Here is a 19,837-nt window from a genome sequence, read left to right as displayed (position 1 = left end):
GGGAATCAGTACATCCAGGTTAACGAACCCTGGAAGAAGATCAAAGGAGGAGACGGTGACAGGCAAGTCATGAGACACACAATAACACAGTTAATGAACTATAAATGAAACATTATTCTAAAATGTACTGAGGATAAACATGATTTGAGATTATATGAGCACCAATTAATTATGTTTTTTTATTTTAATGTCTGAATTTCATTTCATCTCATAGCAATGACTTTCTAAATTCAGAATTTTGGGGAGAAAAAGTCACTATAGTCACTGTGGAAAACTATAAAAGTCTGTTTTCTGGGCCAGATATGTTTATGGAAATTTACAAAGGTCTGAAATATCTTTTAAAAGTCATTGAAATGTAAAAAAAGAAAAAAGTGTCACATTCAGTTGAAAACAGTTGAGTAGAATTTTTCAGGTTTCTTTAATTTCTTTAGGCACAAATTAATGTTTTCTTTTTTATTATTTTATATTGTTTATATTATTCTGAATAACAAATAAAAATGGTAATTCCATATATATATATATATAAATAAATCTTATAGCACTGACTTTCTGAATTCAGAATTTTGAGGAGAAAAAGTCACTATAGTCACTGTGGAAAACTAAAATGTAAAAAAAAATCCTAATATGCTGATTTGCTGCTCAAAAACATTTATTATTATTATTATTATTATTATTATTATTATTATGTTGAAAACAGCTGAGTAGAATTTTTTTCAAGTTTCTTAAATTTCTTTAGGCACAAATGAATAATGTTTTTTATTTTATATTATTTCTATTATTCTGAATAACAAATAAAAATAGTAATTCCGATTTTTTTATTTTATTTTATATATCTTATAGCACTGACTTTATAAATGCAGAATTTTGGAAGAAAAAGTCACTATGGAAAACTATAAAAGTGTGTTTTCCATTTATGGAAATCAACTAAAAGTAAAAAAAGTCCTGATTTGCTGCTCAAAAACATGTATTATTATTATTATTATTATTATTATTATTATTATATTGTAAACAGCTGAGAACAATTTTTTCAATCTTTAATGAATGGAAAGTTCAGAAGCACAGCATTTATCTGAAATAGAAATCTCTTGTAACATTATAAATGTCTTTCTCATCCATTTTGGATCAGTTTAAAGCATCCTTGCTAATGTGACACACGTTCATGCAGTTAATGAAATCTACATGAAACATTCTAAAATGTTCAGAGAAAAAACATGATTTCAGATTATATGAGCGCAAATTAATTGTTTTTTATTTTAATGTGTTTTGTATGGAAGCTTGTTTCTACCACTGAATAACATAAAAATGGTAATTCACAGCTCTGACTTTCTAAATGCAGAATTTTTTGGGGAAAAAAGGTGTGGTTGTGTGATGTTTGCATGTGTTTGTGCCGTAGGCAGCGGGCCGGGACGGTGACGGGCGTATCGGTGAACGTGGCGTGTCTGCTGTCTGCGGTGCTGGAGCCGTACATGCCCACCGTCAGTCACACCATCCGCGAACAGCTGCAGGCTCCACCCACCTGCACCAGCGCCATGCTGCAGGACACAGGAACCTTCATCTGCACGCTGCCCGCCGGACACCGCATCGGCACGGTACTTACACATTTAATATTACCATTTTAAATTTTTAGTCGGGATGCACCGAACAAAAAAGAATAAGCGGAAAGGCCGAATAAATGAAAGCGAACAATAGGGGTACTTCACGATCCGATCCGATTCCGATTCTGGGAGTCACGATCCGATTCCAAAACGATTCTTGATCTAAATTTTTCGAGAAGGATGCAGAGAATCTGCTTGCCTGGAAGATTCCATCTCAAATAAGGGATCAATTTATAATTATTAGGGCTGTCAAAATTAGCGCGTTAATAACGCGTTAACGCAAATTCATTTTAACGGCACTAATTTTATTAACGTGCACGATTAATGCAGGGCGCATTTTCTGTTTGACCCACCACCTAGCCCATAGTTAAAGAAAAGGATAAACAATGTTGCCAACCTAGCGAAAAGTGTCTAGCAACAATACATAAACAAATATTTGGACAAACCTAATATAGTTTCTGAGGCTCTCCGGTTTTGCCGAACGAGCGTGAGGTCTCCCAATGTGCGCCAAAGTTAATTTCAGCTTATAATAGCACGCCAAATAGAAACGAAAAATCGTGCTACTATTTTCATGAGACAGGGCTCTCGAATCAGTACATTATAACCAAAACAATACCTTAAAAAAATTAAAGAAGCAGGTTTGTGCGATCGCATAACTTTAAACGGGTAAACTCCTAAAAAGTCTAAGGATCGTGAAAGCATTCAAACAGGAAGTTAAAAACAACGATAATAATGCAGAGAATAGTGACTTATGTCCAGATGCCGGTAAATGATTCTTTTCAGCGATTGAATCATGATCATAATTCAAAATTGTTTCAGTCATTATTTCATATTACTTTGGTTGTCAGATAACAGAAACACTCAAATATAACAATGGAAACAGTTTTGTTGAGAACTTGGCTGCATCACATGACAGTATGTGGGCACCTAGAAGCAAACAAATGTAATAATAAATGTACATTTTGCATGTTCAGAAGAAGTGAGCTACCCTGTCCTCCAAATGTAAACAGGCTTGTGTGAGTAAATTGCTCAGTGCAAAGAAAGAGAAGTAATGGGAACCTGGTGTTTCTATGTTCTTTTTCTTTCATGTGTCTAATAGACATGAACAAGTTATCTGAAAAACATCTATGTCTAGTCTTCATGCTCTATGTCGAGTATGGTTTCACTAAAAATAAACATATATTTGCTTAGGATCCATATTTGTCCATGCCAATGTTGATTAGAGTATTAAAAACTTTAAAAAGTATTAATTTAAGGTACATTTAGAACAGATAAAAATGTGCGATTAATCGCGAGTTAACTCATGACAACCATGTGATTAATCGCGATTTAAAAATTTTAATTGATTGACAGCCCTAATAATTATTAATAGCATGCGGAGCAGCAGCTTATAATGGATAATGGACGGAACGCCACTGATGCACAGATCTGTTTCGATATATCAGATGTTTCGAAAACTATTCGAAAATGCAAGTGCATTTAACCGAATCCGCAATCGAGCTTTAGGATGAACAAACACAAAGTGCATGTGAAAGTCTGTCAGTTTCCTCCATCTAATAGTTCTGCATTCCAGACGGCAGAAATGAAAGCATATCTTAAGTAAAACACGGCAGATGGAAACACACACTGTCAAGCAATGCACACGTGTCTCACAGTGCAAATTCGGTGCAATGAAGCCATATGTGCCATATGCGAAAAAAAAACAAGCTCAGAATCGATTCTGAAATATTAGGTATCGATTCAGAATCGTTGAAGAGAGAATCGCGATGCATCGGAGAATCGATTTTTTTCTCCCGCCCCTAATGAAAAATGACGTGACGTGATCAAATAAAGGCGTGCTCCAATGCAGCAAACATGTGGTCAGTGTGGAAGCATTGACTGGTAAAACTGGTAAAAGAGGAGTTGTTGTCTAAAACAAAAATTTTTTTTAGATCCTCTTCAATTTGCTTACAGAACACAACGAGGTGTTGCAACAGCAACTTTATTAAATTTGGTATTAAAGCACTTAGAGGGGAGCAAAACACATGTCAGACTTTTATTTGTGGATTTTTCATCTGCTTTTAATTCATTACAACCACAGATTTTAGCAGATGAGTTAATTTCTCATTTTGGTCTTGATCGTAGTTTAGTAGGTTGGATTTTTGACTTTTTAACTGATAGAGTTCAACAAGTGAGAGTTAATGATAGTTTCTCAACTCCGTTTATCACATCTATAGGAACTCCTCAAGGCTGTGTTTTGTCTCCTTTATTATATATTTTATACACAAATGATTGTATCAGTAAGCATAAATTTTTTTTTTTTTAAGTTTGCTGATGATACAGTCATTGTGAGTCTTTTGGAAAATAATGAAACATGTCATGGGTCAGTGGTCGACGATTTTGTTAAATGGTGTGATGATGCCTGTTTGCAATTTGAATGCGTCTACGACAAAAGATATGATACTTTTACTTCTTCCCAGGATACTTTTATCAGTGGTGTGAAGGTGGAATGTGTGGACATTTATAAATATCTAGGGACCATTATTGACAACAAATTGAGCTTTGATGTGAATACTGAGGTATTGTGTAAAAAGGGACAGCAACGGCTATATTGTTTAAGGAAATTAAGATCATTTAATATAGATAAGACATTAATGGAAATGTTTTATAAGTCTTACATTGAGTCTGTCTTGTCCTTTTCTATTAGCTGTTTGGTTCGGTAATCTCAGTGTTAAATATAAAAGTGCTTTAAATAGAATAGTCACACTTAGTGGAAAGATCATAGGTAAAGAGCAAAGAAATTTGTCATCATTGTTTAATAGAAATATTTCGAGTCGGGCTAGAACTGTGCTAGCTAATAATGATCATTTCCTGTTTTCAGAGTTCTCTATGCTTCCTTCCGGTTACCAATATAGATTGCCAAAGATGAAAAGTAATCAATATGAATATTCATTTGTCCCTTGTGCAATTAGGCTTTTAAATGGTTCTTGAGGAAATTTGTTAGGGTATGTGATATTTATGTTTTTATGTATTGTATGAGTCTGTTTCTGATTCTAGCTGCATCTAAATTGCCCGAAATCTAAAGAGATTTTAATAAAGTTTGACCTTGAGCTTTGACTTTGAAAACTGTCTGAGAAAGACGCAAAAATGATTCCAAGCAGCGACAGCGAGAAGTGCATCGCATGTCTTCATGAGAAGAGAAAGGTTACTGTATGATGACTGAAATCATCCATTAGTCAATCAACTCCAGAACGTTCTGTTGTCTAATACACCAGACACCAATTGTGTTTATTCTGACAGCAGCTCCTTAGCCAGGGTTCAAAGACCAAAGATGACAATCATTCACAAATCTGCTGCTGCCAGCAAAAACTAGCACTGAGCTCTTCTTGAAAAATAAAAAAATAAAGGTCAACATGTCAGTATTGTAATTTACTGTTGTTCTGTAAAATAAAATAAAAAAGTAAGACAAAAATAATGCTAACAATCATTGCAACAGCTCATTTATTCTAACACTGTCCTTTGCTCAGCATGCCTGACTCAAGAAGGGGCTCTTAAAAATGGCCAAAGAATATTATTTTACTAACTTATTCATTTTAAGTTCACATGTGGTTCGTTGGTAGGCTATAATGTCTACTAGAATTTTACAAATGTTCAGTGTTAAATAAATGTTTTTAAATTGTTGTTGTGTAATTGATTTTTTTTTTCTATGAAAAGCAAGACAACTGTAAAAAGCAAATATTGGCTATTTAATTTATGCAATGGTGAACAAAAAAATTGGCAGAATTTGTGAGGGAAAAACATGAAAAACTGTGTTCGGTAATTTGCCAATTTTGTTTGGCTTCAGCTTCAGCCAAGAATTTTCATTCCGGTGCATCCCTAATTTTTTGCAATGTGTACGAAAAGTACAGCATTATTAAAAAGAAATATAAAAAAAATGAACTTTAGGTCTAGATCATTTAATGCTGTTTTATTTATTTTTGTATTTGAATTATTAAATGTTTTTTTAACCTCTGCTGCAGGTCAGTCCTTTGTTCCAAAAGCTGGAGAACGAACAGATTGAGGCTCTGAGGAAAAGATTTGGAGGACAACAGGTTTGTAAAAAAGACGTTCATCCATTATTAATCCGGTTTCTGGTGTGGAATCTATAAAACTGTGTTTTCCAGTCCAGACGTGTTTATGGAAATTAACAAAGGTCTGAAACAACTTCTTTTAGAAGTCATTGAAACGTAAAAATGAAATGAATCAGTATCATTGCTCCAGTCTTCAGTGTCACATTATTCTTCAGAAATCATTCTATTATGCTTTTTGCTGTTCTAAAAACATTTATTATTAGTAGCATGTTGAAAACAGCTGAGTAGATGTTTTACAAGTATTTTTAATTAATAGAGAGTTCAGAAGAACAGCTTTTGTCTGAAATCTTTTGTAATTGTATAAATGTCTTTATCATTATATTTGATCAGTTTTTCCTTCCTAAATAAAAGTATTAATTTCCATAATTTCTTTTCAAGTATACTGACTCCAAGCTTTGTATAGTGTATAGTATTACAGAAGCCTTTTATTTCCATTTTTAAAATTGACAATAATCAATCAAATCAGCATTTTAGAATGATTTCTGAAGAACCATGTGACACTGAAGACTGAAGTAGTGTTGTGAAAATTCAGCTTTGATCACAGAAATAAATTACATTTTAAATATATATTAAAATAGAAAGCAGTTATTTTAAATAGTAAACCTATTTCACAATATTACTGCTTTTGCTGTGTTTCGAATCAAATAAATGCAGGCTTGGTGAGCAGAAGAGACTTCTTTAAAAAAACATTAAAACTCCAAAACATTTTTGACTGGTAGTGTGTATATGAAGTGTGTATAAATATAATTTTTTAATAATGTAAAAAATTTGAATGTAAAAAAAACCAAACAATTATATTAAATAATATTTCAGTATAAATATTTCTAGTTGTGCTTTTATGTATGTATGTATATATATTTATATGTATATGTATCCGAAATTATATTTTCAAGATAAAAAAGCATGCATTTTTTGTTAATTGGTAAATATTTCATATAATTCTTAAATTATATTTTAAAGATAAAAAATGCATGCATTTTATTTCTTAGTAGGTAAATATTTCACATAAATCTTACATTATATTTTAAAGATAAAATACCTTTTTATAAACAATTGCATTACTTTATATAATTATTAAATTGTCTTTCTAATGAAAACACATGAAAAACAAATTGCATGCATTATTTTTTTGTGGCTTTAATTTAGTTTCTTTTATTTAATTTAGATTCTATAAAATGCATATACGATCCACTATTTGAAATATTTTATTTTGTTTCTAGACTCAGAGTTCTAGTATATGTGTATATATAAAAAATATATATAATATACATAAAAAATATAAAAAAAGGTGTATACAAATTGTTTTTTTTTCCTTTTCTATACAAGTAACAACATATATACACACATACACACGGTCTGATCTTTATAGAATTATTTATAAAAATGCTTGTGCATGACTTTTAGTCAATTAGAATTATTCTGAATGATCATTTACAAAATGCAATCATTTATATATTACCTGTTTAATTTTTCAGCTTGGTTGCTGTGGTATAACTGCATATTTTATTCAATCAATCAATAAACACAAGGACAAAAATGTGCATGTTTATTTATATATTATATATAAATTGTCCCTAAAATGATTATTAAAAATCCTCATGCATGACTTGAAGAGTTATAGAAACTTATTGCACAAAAGATGTAAAAACGGTCCATTATATGAGCCTGAGCTGATGGATCTGATGATCATCTTCAGGTTTTGATGTTTTTCCTCATTGACTGTATGGTTTATTTGTCTGATTATGTGATTTAATCTGCTCTTTCTCAGCCAGAAGAGGAAAGCGTAAAAGCGAAGGTAGACGTGCGTGTGACGCTCTGTGTGCTCGCGGCTTTGTGTCTCCGTTTTCACTAGAACTGACTGTGAAATCGATTCAGTGATGATGTCTATATTCAAAGAGCGGCAGCTCTGGATCAAAGCCCTCCGCTGTCAGTCACACGCGCACAATCTGCCTCTGGCTGCTCGAGCCAAAAAACATCTGAAAGACAACAAACTGCATTTTAGATTGGTTTTAACGTGTATTTAAGAGCCTTGATTTCACAGAGCCGCTCAATGTCTGCGTGCACTAACACATATTACTGCATGTGTGCGTTCGTTTGTGTGGTTGCTCTTACAAATTAGATTACCTCGTGTAATTTTGTTGTATTTCTATTAATAAACTAAACATTTGATTTTTTAATTATAAAAAATAAATGCATGTATTTTTGTTAGTAATTTTGCAAATAATTATTAAATTATATTTTTAAAGACTAAAACAAATATATGCATGCATTTTTTTGTTAGTAGGTAAATATTTCATAATTATTAAATTATATTTTCAAGATAAATTCATGCATTTTTTGTCAGTAGGTAAATATTTCATATAATTCCTAAATTATATTTTAAAGATAAAAAATGCATGCATTTTCTTGTTGGTAGGTAAATATTTCTTATAATTCTTACATTATATGTTCAAGATAAAAATGCGTGCATTTTTTGTCAGTAGGCAAATATTTCATAATTATTCAATTATATTTTCAAGATGAAAAAATGCATGCATTTTTTTTGTTAGTATGTAAATGTTTTATATAATTAAATTATATTTTAAAGAAAATAAAAGCATGCATTTTCTTGTTAGTAGGTAAATATTTCATATAATTCTTAAATTATATTTTTAAGATTAAAAAAATTAAATGCATGAATTTTTTTTTACATTTTAAAAATAATTGCATTACTTTATATAATTATTAAATTGCCTTTCTAATCAAAATACATGAAAAACAAGTGCATGCATTATAATATATATATATGTCTATATGTGTATATGGCTTTAATTTAGTTTCTTTTTATTTAGATTCTATAAAATGCATATATGATCCACTATTAAAAATTATTTTATTTTGTTTGTAGACTCCGAGCTCTAGCAGCGCTGCAGTCGAGACCAAACCCAGCGCTGGAGCGGCGCAGGACGCCTCCCTGAATGTAAACGCAGATCCAGAGAAAGCCAAACAACTGACGGCTTTAGTGGCAGAACAAGTACGAACACACACACACACACACACACCTACATGCATGCTTATGGAAAATAAATATACTGAAATGACTGTTTATGCATGTGTTTTTTAGCTTTTCAATGTAATATAATATATTAGTGGACGGTTCCAACATCCAGGCGCTGCCTTTTTATCCCAAAAACTTGTCTTTATGATTTTAAAATATGTAAATATTAAAAAAATTATATATATATATATATAATTTTAGATTTATATATTTATTTTCTAATATATGTCCTTTTTTTTTTTTTACACGAGAGACCCGAGAATGCACTGACATTGAGCATAATATTTAGAAAAAAAATCACATTTTATGTAATTCGTTCTCTCATTTTATTGAAGTCTGAAGTAATTTTATTTCCATATTTTAACCCGAGAACACACTGACATTGAGATTAATTTTTCCAGAATATTTTCTCATTTTATTCTCATTTAGTTACATAAAGGTGTGATATTTATATTGGGTTTTACACAAAGCGCTCATGTTCTTTGATTAAATACAGGTGCGTTTAACGGTTAGTGATTAATTGCTGTGTGTTTGTGTTTCAGGGCAATAAAGTACGAGTCCTAAAAACTCAGAAAGCTGAGAAGTCTGCTATAGACGAGGAAGTCAAGAAATTACTGGATCTGAAAAAGCAGCTGTCTCTTGCGGAGGGCAAAAACCCAGAGCCGGTCGCCCCGAAAGGAAAGAAGAAGTAAAAAGGTGAACATGAGGGGGAAAAAAAAAATCAAAAAACATGACCTTCTGCACTATTTATCCACTCCTATAAAAATGCAACCTATGATTTTTAAAATGCAATTAAGTCTGTTAAATGATCTTTTTAAAATGCAATAAAATCTGTGTATTTCTCACTCTTTCTTATTACTCTGAAACATCCATATTTTTTTCAGACAATAAATAAACACCAATACAAAAAAAACTCAAAGACTCGGTTCATTTTAAAATTTTAATAACAAAATGAGTGTAATACAATTCTGTATTAAGTAAGGCTAAATAAAACTCAGATAAAAATGTTTGCTACTCTAATACAGTAATTCGGCATGCATGCATTTATGGTAAAGATGTATGGTAGGAAAGTACAATATGAGGTTAATGATGATACTCATACATATAGAAAAATAGGCATGATCAGAGGCAGAGAGTATGTTGTAAACTGCTAGCTCTAAAAATTCTGGAAAAGTTTCAAGAGAAGCAAGTGAGAGCAAAATCGCCACGGACATCCATTCATAATTTCCCCATCTCACACACACACACACACACACACACACACACACACTTAGAGGCCTCGGGTTGATGGTGAGCTGCAAAGAGAAACGCTCACAATGGTTCTCTATAACAGTCCTGAGCTACTAATCTCTGTCAACTAGGGGTGGATTTCCACGGTTAAAGCCCTTCATTAACACGTTAAAACAGGCTGCTTACAATGAAATGCACCTACAATCACCGTCACGGATACAATCACGTTTCTTCTCCATTCTTTATTATTGCAGTTCTGCCTTTTCTCTCGTCGTCTCTGCTACATTCCCTCAAGACTCCTCGGCACTGATGAACAATCAGCTTTCAATTACGCAGAAAGTTGATTAACCTTTGGGTACTTTAATAAAAGTTGGTGCTTAAACCGAGCAACACGGCGCTATTATCGAGCCAAACTCACAAAACCGGCCATAAACATCCCGAATGCAAAAAAAAAAAAAAGGCGGTTTTTAGTAACATTGGATTTTTCTTTTTTTGATAAATTAATTGCATGCTGCATTTTGATTTAATGGAATGCAGAACATGTTTCTTGCATTAATGTTAGAATTTAACAAGTGATGTTACAAATAAACAGTAGTATTTGCATTTTGCAAAACCGCATTAGCCATTTTAGATTTTTCTTTTTGCTTCATTTTCACTATGAAAAATCAAGATTCTTATGGTTTTGGTTTTCATTTATTGCCGTAACGCAATTTTTTTTTTTTTGTAATATAATTTGTTAAATTGTAACATGTATTAATGTTAGAATTTAACAAGTGATGTTACAAATAAATAGTATTTGCATTTTGCTAAATTGCATGAGCCATTTTAGATTTTTCTTGTAAAAAATCAAGTTTCTTGTTTGTTTTTTGGTACTTTTATTGCTGTAACATGTTTTTTAATTTGTAATATAATTTGTTAAACTGTAACATGCATTAAATGTTACAATTTAACAAGTGATGTTACAAATAAACGGTAGTATTTGCATTTTGCAAAACCACATTAGTCATTTTAGATTTTTCTTTTTGCTTCATTTTCATTATGAAAAATCAAGTATCTTATTTGTTTTTGCTGCTTTTATTGCCGTAATGTAAATCATACAGTTTTTACTTGTAATATAATGTTAAATTGTAACACATGTATTAATGTTACAATTTAACAAGTGATATTACAAATAAATAGTAGTATTTGCAATTGCATTTTGAAAAATTGCATTAGTCGTTTAAGATTTTTTCCTTAAATTATGCTTAATTTTTATGAAACATTAAGTTTCTTATTTGTTTTTGCTTCTTTTATTGCCGTAATGTGAATCATATTGTTTTATATTTGTAATAGAACTTGTTAAATTGTAACACATGTATTAATGTTACAATGTAACTAATGATATTACAAATAAATAGTATTTGCATTCGCACTTTGAAAAATTGCATCGTTTTAGATTTTCCCTTAAATTGTGCTTCTTTTTCTTTCTGAAAAATCAAGTTTCTTATTTGTTTTTACTACATTTATTGCTGTAATGTAAATCGTATCGTTTTTATTTGTAATATAACATGGTAAATTGTAACATATGTATTAGTGTTACAGTTTAACAAGTGATATTACAAATAAATACTAGTATTTGCAGTTTGAAAAATAGCACTAGTCTTTTTAGATTTTTCTTTTTTCTTAATGAAAAATTAAGTTTCTTATTTGTTTTTGCTACTTTTATTGCCGTAACGTAAATCATATGGTTTTTATTTGTAATATAACGTTAAATTGTAACATGTATTAATGTTACAATTTCACAAGCGATATTACAAATAGTACTTGCATTTGCATTTTGAAAAATTGCATTAGTTGTTTTAGAGTTTTCCTTAAATTACGCTTCATTTTCTTTATGAAAAAGCAAATTTCTTATTCGCTTTTGATACTCTTATTGCTGTAATGTAAATCTTATATAAATTGTTCAATTTGCCTTGAATTATTGCATATTTTAATTAAGACATTAATTCACTGCAGCAAAAAAAAAAAAAAACTTAACTTGATTAGCGCTTGGCTTTTGTTTTCTATTTGCTTTTGATACTTTTCATTCTTCAGTTTATTTGTAATTTGTTAAACTGTAACATTTTTATGTTATAGCATCTGCCTTTAATTTACGCTGATTTTAATGTTCATAAAAATTAGTAATTTCAATTCTAAATCCTAATCTTACTTTGCGCTTGATTTTCGTAATTAAAAACCTCATTTTTCATTTGCATCTGATGCTTTTCATTCCACAGTTAGTGATTTGTTAAAATGTAACATTTATACTACATTGTAACATTTGCCTTCAAATCAAGTTGATTTAAATTGTTTTTTTAAATTTGCTTTTGATACTTTTCATTCTTTGGTTTATTTGTAATTTGTTAAACTGTGACATTGTTATAGCATCTGCCTTTAATTTACGCTGATTTTAATGTTAAAAAAAATTATCCATTTCAATTTACTGCATCAAAATAAAGAAAAATCTTAATTAAAGTTGATTTGCGGCAAATGAAAAACATTTTTTTTATTTGCATTTGATACTTCTGATTCTAAAATGTATCAAGTTGATTTAAATTTTAATTCTCTTAATGAAAAACCGAATCTTTTCTTTGCATTCGGGCTGAGATTGGACCATGTTTCCGTTGGGCTCCACATTCTTTCTTTTGTACGGCTCAATCTGACTTTCTCTTTCTCTCTCGGCGGGAGTCGCTCAGCGAACCTCCTCTGTCTCACCCCCCGTCCCACGTGCCTTTTATCTCCCTCTAAATGTGCATTTCACGGTCAGCGCGAGATGAATTTCCGCCGATTGTTCGCTTCCCTTCGGCCCCTCGGCTCCTCCTGTTGCTCCTTCACCTCCTGGTGTTGACGAGTCTCTCGATGAGCGCCCGGCGCGTCCGCTGCACCTCCTCTCCCAGCCGCTCGATCTCGGCTTTGAGGCGCTCGTTCTGATCCGTCAGCTCCTGCACCTTCCTCTCGTTCTCCTGCTCGCGCTCCCGTCTGCTCTTCTTCCCGGGGGACGGGGAGCACGGCGCGCCTCCTCCTTTGTCGCCGGCCCGCTTTCTCTTTCCCGGCCTCGCCGAGACCGGAGGGGACGGCGGCGGGGAGCAGTTGAGGGAGGGCGAGCGGGACGCCGAGGAGCAGGACGACGACGTGTCCGGGACCGTCGGAAGCTCCTCCTCGCTGGCCGACGGCGACGGAGGCGCGTGATGCGAAACGTGGTACCCGCCGGTCACCATCGTCTCCACCGAGCCGACGCCGCCCTCGCTGAGGAGCTCGAAGAACTCCGGCGGAAGCAGGTCTCCTCCGGAGGAGGCGTGCTCCGATTCGGCGGTTCTCCGGTCGTCCTGTCGCGGCGGCGAGTGGACGGGCGGCTCTTCGGTGACCCGTTGCACCCCGTCGCCCCATACCTGCCCCTCGGTCAACCAGGTGAGCGAGCAGCTCTCCAACACATCCAGAAACTCGGGCTCCTTCTGCATAACAAGAGAAAGCGTTAGAACCGCGAAGACCGTCGCGATCGTGGAGCGGCGTTTGACGTTACTGACCTCGGAGCAAGGCGGGGCTCGCGTGAGTTTGGCCCCGCCCGCGTCGGAGCCCAGTATATCCTGTAGGTCTTCATACCACGCCTCCAACTCTGCACCACACAGCGGCCCCACGCCTGGGGGGTACAGCCACTCCGCAGTCATCGCACCAATCAGTCGCTATCCACAGACACAACACGATATGCTCCCACACCTAGCACACCAGACCTGACCGGGAACAAAATCAACAAACTGTCTAAAAGAAGTAGAGAACAGCCTCTGGTGGGAGCTTCAGCGCATCAGCGGAGTGAAGCTTCACCTGCGCCGGCGGGTTTGGGAATAGCCGATTTATCTGGGTGACCCGCTATTATACGCGACATTAAGATTGACTGCTTGGCCAGCGGGTGCAACAAGGACACATAGTGGCTGAACAGCGCTACTGCACAATAAACAACAAACCAAGCGCTTTTAAACACTGAGAAACTTTCTGTCTAGTATTATATGTCTATATTGTGTGTGTGTGTGTGTGTTTAGTGTTTATTTTAAATGATTAGGTTGAGTTATTACATAAGCATTTGCATAGAAAAAAAGATGAAAGCTATGAAGTGCTCACCTCAAAAGTGTCTCTTGTCAATCAAGTTTGAATGTGAGTTGATGGCGGTATATTGTCCCAATGATTCTAAAACAAAAAATAAAACATGGAACAGCTCAAGCCACAGGACATGGTTGCAAAACTGTTTAAAAAAACCCTCATGCATCAAAACATTTCAAACACAAGACAAGACAAGTACAATGAAACCTTTAGATCATTATTAATGACTAGATGTTTTTTAAAATGACCAATAGGGATTTGTAAATGTTTAATCTTTAATCTAAAATTAGGTCATTGTATTTTTTATGTAAACAAAGGCGCATTGTGTGCTCGGTGGCGCCCCCTGCGTGAGTCTGCGTGCGCGCACGCGGCGTCTGTCAAAACAACCCAGTGACTCTGGTTCTCAACCTCAACACGCTTTTACGTTCAGGTAAAAAAAAACAACAAAGAACTGATTTGTGTATTAGAAATACATTAGATAACGCTGCACAAACGAGTTCAGATGTCAGTCTGAGAATTAAAATAGCCTTAATATGAACACCTGAGACACTCCCGTGTTTGTTTCTTTTAAAAAATATATATATAAATTCGCAATGCGTAATTGCTTAAAAAGTAATGATGTCTATAGTGATTTATTTATGAAACATTAAAAATGTTATGTGCCGGGTTGATTTGTTGACAGGCTTAGTCCAGCGCAGACTAGATCGTAAATTAATTATTTATCGACTAGAAGGTCATTATATTAAACGGGAATTGACTTCTCATGTCACGTAAAAACTGTAAATGTTTTTTTTAATATAAACCACGTTAATTGTGGCCATCTGGAGCGGCGCTTTACAAAACTGACAGCGAGCCAATGACGTCATGGAATCAAAGTACAGGAGAGAGGAAACAAAGGGCGAACACTCTGGACCGAAATAACACTTTAAAAGTACTTAAAACGCATAGCGTTGTCTATTATGACCGCGTCCGTTTGGTTTCTGTGAATGTAGCAAGTTGAGTTCCGCTGAGGAAGTGTTAGTAGCGATCGATGTAACAAAAAATGTTACAAAAATCGAACGTTCGCTAAAAAAGTTTCCGCGTGCGCGTTTGAAGTGCCGAGATTGTAACAAAATGACAGCTGTCATCGCTTAGTTCTCAAAGCCAGGAACTCTAAAGTAAATGTTACTAAACAAGAACAAAAAAGCGCAACAGCGTTGCGTCAAATAAAGAAAACTGAGGTAAAAATGGAAAAAAATCTCCAGCGAAATTTGAGTTGAGCAACTGTCTTCCAAAAACAGCTCGGGATAGTCGCCAAAACATGCGCATTCCCGTCTTCCAAACACACACCAGCGACAAAAGTACAGCACAACACAATACAGAATAGAGAAATAGAGAGATGACACTCACCCTTTTCTTTTTATTATTTCTTTTCCTCGGCTGTTTTGGATTCAGGGTCTGTGTGTGTTTTTCTAGAGATTGGTGATAGCTCATGTTAACCATTGTTCAGCTGAAGTCACCGAGTGTGGATTTCGGAAACTCCCGGGGACATTTATAGAGTGACTCCAACCGAACTCTGGGGGAAGGATCTCAGGGTGCAACCTAGCCGAGATCCAACGAAACTGACAGGAGATGGTCGGTGAAGTGAGCCAATTGCGCGGAGCGGTGGAAATTCTTCTGCTTAGAGACATCCAATGAGCAGCCGCGCTGGGTGGGAGGGGGCGGGACTTGATGACTTTGCTGGTTGTCTCGCTCTGCGCGAGTTTGTGTGAGCAGGAAGATGTGATGCAGTCATAAGACGGCCAGGACGAATTTGGGGCGTAAGGGAGTCACATGAAAGGAATGATGCAATCGTTGGCAACCGGTTTCTAGTTGGAGATAAGACTAGCAGAACCCGAGCATGTTTTATTAAACAACCTTTCGTTAAAGAGAAAAAAAGTGGCGAGCTCCCTTATAAGGGTGAAGGGAAATGTTTCCATTTTTTGCTTGCGTTCGCATATGCGCCTATAAAAATAGGCGACGTTAATATCCGCGCTCGCCCTGTGATATTGTACGCATTTGCTGGCTCTTTATTCATCTTTATTAATCCCTCTCCTGTGACCTGAGGCGATTCTTTCATGTTTCCAAATGCATCCAGTTCAGCACTATGGAATGAGGATATTCCATAGGAGTTTGAAGAATCCCACCCCACCCGAACCGCGCGGAAGTGCGCTGCGCTCCTCAGCCAACATAACAACCACATAAACAATACACATACTGCATCAAACTATTCAACAACTCAAAAGCAGGTTATTGTTCAACACGACTGTTTATGATCAACAAACGAGCTCATAAAGTCATGTTGGAATGCTAAAGGTCAGTATCTAGTTAACAGAAGAATCTTCCAGAGTCCGAGTAAGTTTTTATCCGTGTCCATATCGTTTTTTTTTCTAAACGTGGATACTATAGACTAGATAGGGCACTCAAAAGCAGGTGTTTCAAAACATTATGCTAATTATCAGAATGCTGTCATTTGGTTTTCCAAATCAGTTCCAAGGGTGCTGACAGAACACCCTAAAGATATAATTTCCCAACATGGATTCTATAGCCTAGATAGGGCACACAAAAGTGTGCATGTTTTGAAACATTATTCCATTTTTCAGAATGCTGTTATTTGGTTGACCAAGTTAATCACTTAGAAAACAACATATAGCAGCGGCTTTAGAGCTGTCTGAGAACCGCCCTAAATATTTTTCCCAACATGCGTCCAGTAGCCTAGATGGGGCACTCAAAAGTGTTTTCAAAATGCTACTATTGGTTACCCAAATTAATTACTCCAAAAATAACACCTTGCAGCATTTTAATGGCTTTAGAATAGGCATTGATCTGTCTGAGAACCGCCCCAAAAATTTTTCCCAACATGGGTTCAATAGCCTACAAAGTGTGCAAGTTTCAAAACATTATTCCATTTTTCAAAATGCTGTTATTTGGTTATCCAAGTTAATTACAAACATATACAAAACATATAGCATCTGTTTTAATGGATTTAGATCTGTCCCAACATGGGTTCAATAGCCTAGATAGGGCACTCAAAAGTGTGGATGTTTCAAGATGTTATTACATTTTTTTCAGAATGCTGCCATTTGGTTATAAACGATAATTACTCAGAAAAAGAACATTTAGCACCATTTTAATGGCTTTGGAATAGGTTTTGTTCTGTTTGAGAACCACCCTAAAAAATGTTCCCAACATGGGTCTTGTAGTCTAGATAGGGCACTCGAAAGTGTGTATGTTTCAAAACATTATTCCAGTTTTCAGAATGCTTCCATTTAGCTACACTCTTGAAAACAAAGGTGCTTCAAAAGGTTTTTCAAGTGATGCCATAGAAGAACCATTTTTGGTTCCACAAAGAACCATTCAGTCAAAGATTTCTTTCTTACCTTTTTATAATCTGAAGAACCTTATTTGGCACAAAAAACCTTTTGTGAAACAGAAAGTTTCTTTAGATGTTAAAGGTTCTTCTATGGCATCGTGAAGCACCTTTATTTTTAAGAGTGTATCCAAATCAATTACTCAAAAAAAGAGCATTTTAATGGCTTTAGAACAGGTTTTGATCTGTCTGAGAACCGCCCTAAATATTTTTCCCAACATGGATCGTATAGCCTAGATAGGGCACTCAAAAGTGTGTATGTTCCAATACATTATTTCAATTTTCAGAAAGCTGTGATTTGATTAACAAATGCACACTCTCAGAAATAAAGGCACAGAAGCTGCCACTGGGGCGCTATCTTTTCAAAAGGTACATGTCTGTATCTAAAGAGTCCAGGTAAGGTACAAAGTGTACCAGGTGTACAACTTTTGAATTATATATTTTACATTGACCTTTAACATGTCCAGGGTTTAATCTGAATCCGTGGATCCGCCCTAAAGACTGTATTTTCCCAACATGGCTCTAATCCTATAACCTAGATAAGGCTGTTGCTGTGCCATCGTGAATAAACATTCTCAACTTACATGCTTAATCAAATGCTGCTTCGATTTCATTGTTCATCTTGTTGTCATGTAATGTGATCAATTTAATAACGTTTTGCTAACGAGTTTACGCTGGCAGATGCCACTGTTTAATTGGAAAACATGATATATTTTATAAGGTTAAATTCATAACATGTTCAGAATGTAATCTGAGCTCTAAAAACAAAGTATTTGAGCATGAGTATAATAGTTGCTGCTCAGATTTCATCATTCATCCTGTATGATCACCTGTCCCTCCGTTGATAATTGCTCGAAATGAAGTGTTTTGTCAGGTACAACATGTGGTGACCTGTAACTCCTGGTCAACTGATGTCACCGAGCGCTCATCTCGTTAGTATTCTGAAACTCTTCCAAACAGCAGAGTTAAGTAGTTAAACTTGCATGGTGCAAAGCGTGCAATGTATTGCCTAGCAACAGCGCGAGTGGGATGCGCGTAAGGTTAGCGAATAGAAAGCTCAAAAACTGTTTCCAGGAGCAGGGCACCGCTCGCGTTGAGACGCTACTAACACGTCACGATCGGTTGGCTGTTGCTGTGTAGTCTCCCCACTGCCTAATGGTTATCACCTCCGAGCGTGTAATTCTATTGGCAGGTTATGCTTTTATTCCCCAAAGTTGTGTTTACTCGACATTCCTTTGAAGTTGGAGCAGGTTTAACTCTCGATAACTCTCTCCGTTCGCCAAACTTTGTCGAGTTAACGCAGTAGGAGGTTGATCTGATTTATATTTCTAACTCACTCCCAAATGTTCAGATTGTGCCAGCGAATCACATTTCTGCTCAGGAGAACCACATATGATTTCCTACATTTTTCCTCCACACTAAGTAGGTTTTATCTGCGATTTCCCTAAGTAATTATACGGGCGAACCATTTTTTGTTTTCTCAGCTAACTGACACAATAAGGCCAATAAAGACGCGCGTGTGTGTGGAATCATCATTTTATGGCAGACTTACGGAACTCTCTCTTTCTCTCAGGATATTCTCGCCTCCCGCTCACTTCGAGCAAATATTTCGCATTTGCAGATTAACTTCACGAGCATCTAATGTTGCCAGAGCGATTGCATTTAATCTGAAATAGTTTGAGGCTGATCATCATTTTTTTCCCCCAGTGTAGGGCAGTAACTAGTAGTGTAACTAATTACTAATAAGATTTCAGTAACAATATTACATATATTAATATACTCTTTCGGTGCATCAACCCTTACTGATTCAAGTCCAAGTTTAACAATGCAATAACGGATGTATTTTCATAATTTTACACAGGTGCATGAAATCACCAGAGCATATGCAAAATGAAAAAGCTTACATTTATCAGATGGAAATACTGCCATTAAATTGATTTTGTCAGGAGAAAAGGTAAGTTGTGGCATTATAGAAGCTGGCATTGCACAAGCCAATTGCCATTTGAAAAACATTTTCTTAAGAACTTATATGATTTCTCTTAATAAAATACATCATGGAATATAATCGTATATGGGTATAACTATAGCCTTAAGCTACTGTTTGTAATAACTTCTGACTGCGATCCAGTGTGGATTTTGGCCAAATGATGAGGCAGAAATATATTGTTAGTAACATTTTAGAAGAATTTTATAGGGAAGATGCAACTTCTGTGGGGTGTCAAAGAAAAGTATAATGTAACCAGAAGTGTAACTAATTATTGTTGCCAGAAAGTAATATGTAAAGTAATATTACTGTTGAGTAATATATTAAATTCTAAGAGGCCAGCACAACTACACTTATAGGTGCTTCACGGTGCCATAGAAGAAC

General features: G+C 35.1%; 2 protein-coding genes across 2 annotated transcripts in view; one reads left to right on the top strand and one right to left on the bottom strand.

The window, feature by feature from the left end:
- The window catches only part of mars1 (methionyl-tRNA synthetase 1), a 31,887-nt gene extending 22,233 nt beyond the window's left edge, over window positions 1–9,654 (top strand). The window contains exons 16-21 of the mRNA XM_073852623.1: window positions 1–66; window positions 1,398–1,589; window positions 5,594–5,665; window positions 7,473–7,499; window positions 8,592–8,717; window positions 9,284–9,654. Coding sequence (XP_073708724.1) covers window positions 1–66; window positions 1,398–1,589; window positions 5,594–5,665; window positions 7,473–7,499; window positions 8,592–8,717; window positions 9,284–9,433 — 633 coding nt within the window. The 3' untranslated portion in view covers window positions 9,434–9,654. The remainder of the gene's footprint in view (window positions 67–1,397; window positions 1,590–5,593; window positions 5,666–7,472; window positions 7,500–8,591; window positions 8,718–9,283) is intronic.
- Window positions 9,655–9,667: 13 nt separating this feature from the next.
- ddit3 (DNA-damage-inducible transcript 3) lies at window positions 9,668–15,605 on the bottom strand. Its single transcript, XM_073851227.1, has 4 exons — window positions 15,471–15,605; window positions 14,103–14,168; window positions 13,514–13,717; window positions 9,668–13,441 (listed from the first exon to the last, which is right to left on the bottom strand). Exons 3-4 carry the CDS (start codon window positions 13,652–13,654, stop codon window positions 12,821–12,823), a joined length of 762 nt encoding a protein of 253 aa, XP_073707328.1. The 5' UTR covers window positions 13,655–13,717; window positions 14,103–14,168; window positions 15,471–15,605; the 3' UTR covers window positions 9,668–12,820.
- Window positions 15,606–19,837: the final 4,232 nt, after the last annotated feature.

Source organism: Garra rufa, chromosome 12, assembly GCF_049309525.1.
Source record: "Garra rufa chromosome 12, GarRuf1.0, whole genome shotgun sequence".
In the NCBI taxonomy this organism is placed as follows: Eukaryota; Metazoa; Chordata; class Actinopteri; order Cypriniformes; family Cyprinidae; genus Garra; species Garra rufa.
The sequence above is the reverse complement of the archived record's forward strand: the minus strand, read 5'-3'. Positions and strand labels throughout refer to the sequence as shown.